At 35.3% G+C, this 6,000-nt stretch overlaps 1 protein-coding gene and 1 non-coding gene across 2 annotated transcripts; one reads left to right on the top strand and one right to left on the bottom strand.

Moving 5' to 3' along the window:
• Positions 1–468: 468 nt before the first annotated feature.
• LOC105762949 (uncharacterized) lies at positions 469–2,024 on the bottom strand. The gene is made up of 4 exons (XM_012580942.1): positions 1,886–2,024; positions 1,284–1,522; positions 767–942; positions 469–652 (listed from the first exon to the last, which is right to left on the bottom strand). Exons 1-4 carry the CDS (start codon positions 2,022–2,024, stop codon positions 469–471), a joined length of 738 nt encoding a protein of 245 aa, XP_012436396.1.
• A 1,813-nt stretch (positions 2,025–3,837) lies between these two features.
• Positions 3,838–3,943, top strand: LOC128042623 (small nucleolar RNA R71). The gene has a single exon (XR_008198138.1). It is a non-coding gene; the product is annotated as a small nucleolar RNA R71 (small nucleolar RNA).
• The last annotated feature ends 2,057 nt before the right edge of the window (positions 3,944–6,000 follow it).

Genomic DNA, 6,000 nt, shown 5'->3' with positions numbered 1-6,000 from the left:
AACAAGGTTTTAACTCGTTCAACTTCACCATCCAATAGTGTTTGAGACGTTGACCATTAAATTTAAATATACCTCCATGGTTGTTGTACAATTTCACAACTCCATGTGGATAAACTTTGTAGATGGCATAAGGTCCTTTTCATCAGGACTTGAGTTTTCTAGGAAGTAACCTTAACCTCGAATTAAACAACACCAATTTTTGACATTCTTTGAATTCATGAGGTTGTATATGACTATCATGTCATCTTTTATATTTCCTTTACGCATCTTTGCATTCTCATATGAAAATAACCTCAACTCTTCCAACTCATCAAGTTGTAACATCCTTCTCTCACCGACTTGTTTAATATCCAAATTTAATTACTTCAAAGCCCACTGAGCTTTATTCTCCAACTTGATCAGCAAATGACATGCCTTTCCAAAAACTAACCAATAGGGAGTCATTCCTAAAGGTGTCTTAAAAGTAGTTCAATAGGCCCATAAAGCATCATCGAGCCTTCGAGACCAATCTTTTCTGTTAGGGTACACCACCCTCTCAAGGATACCTTTGATTTCTTGATTCACCCTTTCAACTTGCCCATTTGACTGTGGGTGATAGGCAGTAGCAATCCTATGTTTCACATCATACTTGTCAAGCAACCACTTAAGCCACCTATTTACAAAGTGATATCATTCATCACTAATTATAGCTCTAGGAGTCCCAAACTGTGTAAATACATGCTCATGTAGGAATTGCATGACTACCTTAGCATCATTTGTTGGGTACGCCTCGGCTTCAACCCACTTGGATACATAGTCCACAGCTACCAAAATATACTTGTTCCCATAAGAAGAAGAAAACGGGCCTAGAAAATCAATGCCCCATACATTGAATAGTTCTACCTCTAAAATATTTGTCAAAGGCATCTCATTCCTCCTTGATATGTTTCCGTTCTTTGGCATCTATCGCAATTTTTCACATATGCATACACATCCTTAAACACTATAAGCCAAAAGAATCATGCTTCGAAAATCTTCACTGTTGTACGGGAACCACCAAAGTATCCCCCACTCAGAGATGAATGGCAGTGGAACAAAATCTTGTTAATCTCACTTCCAGCTACACACTTCCTGATTATGTTATCTGCGCATTGTTTAAACAAAAACTGATCCCCCCAGAAATAATACCGACTATCATGAAAGAATTTCTTTCTTTTTTGGTATTTCATTTCTCGAGGAATTATTCCACATGCTAAATAATTGGCAAAATCAGCAAACCAAGGTGTTTCATAGATTCGACTTACCTCGAAGATATGCTCATCAGGAAAATTCTCATTAATTGGAACAAGTGAAGAAGTTACCCCCTTTTGTTCTAACCTCGATAGATGATCAACTACTTTATTTTCAACACATTTTCTGCCTTGGATCTCAAGGTCATATTCTTGAACTAAAAGTATCCAACAAATTAGCCTTGGTTTAGCATCTTTCTTCATAAGTAAGTACTTAATGGCAGCATGATCGGTAAACACAGTAATTTTGGTACCTATAAGATATGAACGGAACTTGTCAAAAGTAAAAACTCAGCAAAGAGTTCTTTTTTAGTTACCATATAATTGAGCTAGGATCCTATCAAAGTTTTTCTTGCATAGTAGATAGGATAAAACACTTTGTTTCTTCTTTGACCCATCATAGCTCCAATAGCGAAATCGCTTGCATCACACATCAACTCAAAAAGTGAGTTCCAATCAGGTGTTACAATTATTGGGGCTGAGATTAACCAGACTTTTAATTATTTAAAAGCTTCTAAACATGCTCTGTTAAAATCAAAAACAATATCTTTTTTCTAAAAGCATACACAGTGCTTTAGAAATTTTTGAAAAATCTTTGATAAACCTACGATAAAAACCAGCATGGCCTAAGAAACTTCTAACTCCTTTCACATTAACTGGAGGTGGTAATCTTTCAATTACATCCACCTTTGCTTTATCCACTTCAATTCCGTTCTTGGAAATTTTATGTCCTAAGACAATTCCCTCATTAACCATAAAATGACATTTCTCCCAGTTAAGGACAAGATTCATCTCATCACATCTTCTTAGTACCTTAGCCAAATTACTTAAACAAACATCATAAGTATTACCAAAAACAAAAAAAAAATCATCCATGAAAACCTCAACAAAATTTTCAACCATATCAGTGAAAATTGTCATCATACATCGCTAAAATGTGGCAGGTGAATTACATAAGCCGAAAGGCATCCGCCTAAAAGAAAATGTACCATATGGGTAGGTAAAAGTAATTTTATGTTGGTCTTCCAGTGCTACAACTATCTACTTGTATCCCGAATATCCATCTAAAAAAGCAGTAAAATTTGTTACTTGCCAGTCGATCTAACATCTGATCCATAAAAGGCAACGGAAAATGATCCTAATGAGTGGCTTTTTTCAATTTTCTGTAGTCAATATAGATTCTCCAACCCGTGACAGTTCTCATCAAGATTAACTCATTACATTCATTCTTGACAATCATGATTCCACCTTTCTTTGGAACACATTGTACCGGACTTGCCCAAGAACTTTCTGAGATGGGTAGATAATTCCCGTATCTAACTATTTGATCACTTCCTTCCGTACTACCTCTTTCATGATAGGGTTAAGTCTCATTTGCCCATCGATTCTACCTCACTAAGTTCTTTCTTCTTGGACAAAATATCCTTCATAAACTTCACATAATTGGGCATCTGTTCTAAAGCCTCTACCAACGGGATGTTAATGTGAAGTTGCTTTAGAACATGCAAGAACTTCTTGAATTGTACCTCTTGTTTCTGCTTATTCTACTGAAGTCTTTGAGGATATGGAACTCTAGGTTGATATTGACAACTTTTTTGAGGAAATGAATCTACAAAATAAGGTGTTAGCTTTTCAGAATTCACTAGTTTAGGGTTTACCTCATCAGATTTTTCAACATCTAATTTTTTTGGGGGTAGGAACTTCAACTGTTGGTTGACTTTCCTCCTTTTCAGTAGGCTCATCCTCAATCACAACCTCTTTAGGTTCAAAAATCTTACTACTTCAAAATGCAACTATCTTGCAATATTCCTTACCCAAACTCATTGGATTTTTTGTATCGCTCGGCAAGGCTTATTGCATTATAATACGAAGCTCAGTAGCTAATTGACCCATCTGGTTCTCTAGATTTTTTAGTGTTGTTGCTGGACTTTGGATCGAGGCGTCATTTTTTTCCATGTACGCCTTCAACAAGTCCTCTAAACTGTTTGATGACTCAGGTTGAGGTGGTTTTAGAGCTTGTTGACTAAACCCTTGGGATTGATTGGGTCTATGTTGCCTATGAGTGTTCAGTCCATTTCCTTGGTTACTCTAGGAAAAGTTCGGATGATTCCGCCATGATGGATTGTAGAAGTTAGACTGTGGTCCTTGTCAACTTCTATTTTGATATTGGTTCCTTACATAACAAATAAACTCGGGGTTTTAAGGGCAATTCTCAAAAGAATGACCATCCCCACAATATACACAGGAAACAACATCATACTGACTTGGTGATTAAGCTTCAAAATTATTCAAACCATTAGTGGTAAACCATTTTAACATTGAAGAAATAGAAGATACCTAAGCAGAGACTGAAGTCAATGCGTCCGGTTCATGCACTCTAGCTACTTGTCTTTCAAAAACTGCTCAATTTGTTGGTCATTGGTAATTGTTGCTAGCGATCCTTTCAACAATCTCATAAGCCTTATTATAAGACTTAGATAAAATTGCACCATTCGTAGAAGCATCTACCATTAATCTTGTATGTGCATTGAGACAATTATAAAAAGTCTCCAACTGGATACAATGAGGAATCCCATGATGAGGACACTTACGAAGCAATTTTTTGAATATTTCCCATGCCTCGTATAAGGACTCAACATCCAATTGTTGGAAAGTAGTTATCTCATTTTGCAACTTTGCATTCTTGCTCAATGGAAAAGATTTTACCAAAAACCTTTTTGCTAATTCTTTTCAAGTAGATATTGAACTTGGTGGCAATGAATTCAACCATGCTTGTGCTCGATCCCACAACAAGTACGAAAATAGCTTCAACCTTACTGCATCTTCAGTCATACCAACTATCTTAAACGAATCACTCACCTCCATGAATAATCGAAGGTGTAAGTGTGGATCTTCCGTGGGCATACCACTAAACTGGCCCACTATTTGGAGCATTTGAAGCATCACTGGTTTCAATTTGAATTGGAGTACCTCGATATTTGGCCTCCTAATTCTCGGATTTAATTCATTGAAGAGTGGCACAGCGTACTGTCAATGGCACGATCCCTATAATCAACAATAAGGATCGGGTTGTGTGCATGATTAAATCCATTATCTTGTCCATCATTTTGATTTTCAAGGTCCATCTTGAATTGTCTTTGAACAAATCTCGCGTATCTTCTCTATCTAAATGTCTGTTCAATTTCAGGGTCTACAGGTAATAGATCAATGATTTGATCTATGCTCATAAACTCCTGATAAATAAATCATAAATAAAGAAAAAAATTTAGTAATGTTAGAAATGAAATGAAAACCACACTGCAAAATAATTTCACAAAGAATGATTAAGACAACAGTCTCCGGCAACGGCGCGAAAAACTTGTAACATGGTTTTTTACAAGTGTACATAGTCGTTCAAGTAATAAGTAAGTAAAATGAGTTATCATCTCCACAAGGACTATGTACGATTATTTGTAAAATTCTAAATTCACAATTTGATATAAAAACACAATAATTTGAATGGTGATGATTAAATTAACTAGATGCAAAAAGTGATCCCTAATGCAATTTTTAACTAAGTATGCAAATTATCTAAATATATGAATGAATGGCTTTAGCGAGAAAAACAATCAACAGAAAATAAGCTAGGATAATTATATTAATCAACTCAATTTATTTTCGTCATGCTTAATAATGTTCGGAAAACATTCCATGGCAACTAGATCTTTCATGAGTTTAGAAACCAAATTAAGTCCTCTCGGAATCTTTTACTTAGTGAAATATGTATTTTACTGGTCATATTAAACTAAGGGTTTCTTAGTATTTATGCGAGGTCACAGGGACATTTACGTTTGCAATAATTTAATCACATAAACCTAAAAACTATGCAAGATAATAAAGTTAACTAAAGATATTATGAACCTCTAATTTAGTCGGGTTTACTGATCTAAATTGAGCATTGCATTTTTCAATTTGGTGTCTACTATTTACCGTCTGGTTAGGATCGCTCAGCTAATCTGAATACACCCAATCACGTATGAATGGAATACAACTTGATTTTAATTGAAAACATGATCAATTGAGGCACAAACATGTTAAACATGAATCAAATAAATCTTATTGAATTAAAATAATCATCCTAGAAAATAGGATTTAAAATATCATCGTTGATGTCAAAAAACAAAAAACATATAGCAAACATAAGTAAATTAAATAACAAGAGGAAAGAGTAAACTCTAATTTAGCTCAACAGCCTTTTGGATCTTTTTTGACTAATGTGTTCCTCCGTTCTGCTTGATGCTCCTTTTGCTAAGGTTTTCCTAAGGTGGCTAGCCAAAGGAAGGTATTGACAAAGTCTTTGTTGGCTAAACAATGGAAGGGAATTGGAACGGCTATGCAGGCTGAGAAGAGAGCTAGAGAGAAAATGAGAGAATGTTTAATGAATGAATGGATTAAAGGATATGAGAGATAATTTGAGAAGTGGAAAGGTATGTGTTATTTATAGGGGAAGGCAAGGGTAGAGTTTGCTAAAAATAGAATTGAAAATCCCTCTCTTTTCTCTCATACATGGTCGGCCACAAATTGTGGAAAAGGGGATGACTTGGTTGCTTATTTTTGAATTCAAAACAATATTATTAATAGCCATAAGGTGGATGGTTTCAAAGGGTAAACTTGTGTGCCGATTTCTGACATCTTTCCAACTGTAGAGACCTTCAAGAAAATATCCCAAAGCTTATTCTTGGGCAGCCATTTA

Source organism: Gossypium raimondii, chromosome 7 (assembly GCF_025698545.1).
Source record: "Gossypium raimondii isolate GPD5lz chromosome 7, ASM2569854v1, whole genome shotgun sequence".
Taxonomy (NCBI): domain Eukaryota; kingdom Viridiplantae; phylum Streptophyta; class Magnoliopsida; order Malvales; family Malvaceae; genus Gossypium; species Gossypium raimondii.
The sequence above is the reverse complement of the archived record's forward strand: the minus strand, read 5'-3'. Positions and strand labels throughout refer to the sequence as shown.

Bases quoted from the DNA above. Each gene is read 5' to 3' on its own strand.
- LOC105762949 (XM_012580942.1), bottom strand. From the start codon at position 2,024: ATGGTTAATGAGGGAATTGTCTTAGGACATAAAATTTCCAAGAACGGA. The intron at 1,523-1,885 runs GTTTTTATCGTA...CATATCTTATAG, and splicing joins AAGTTTCTTAGGCCATGCTG to GTACCAAAATTACTGTGTTT. The intron at 943-1,283 runs GTAAGTCGAATC...AAATTGCGATAG, and splicing joins CTGATGAGCATATCTTCGAG to ATGCCAAAGAACGGAAACAT.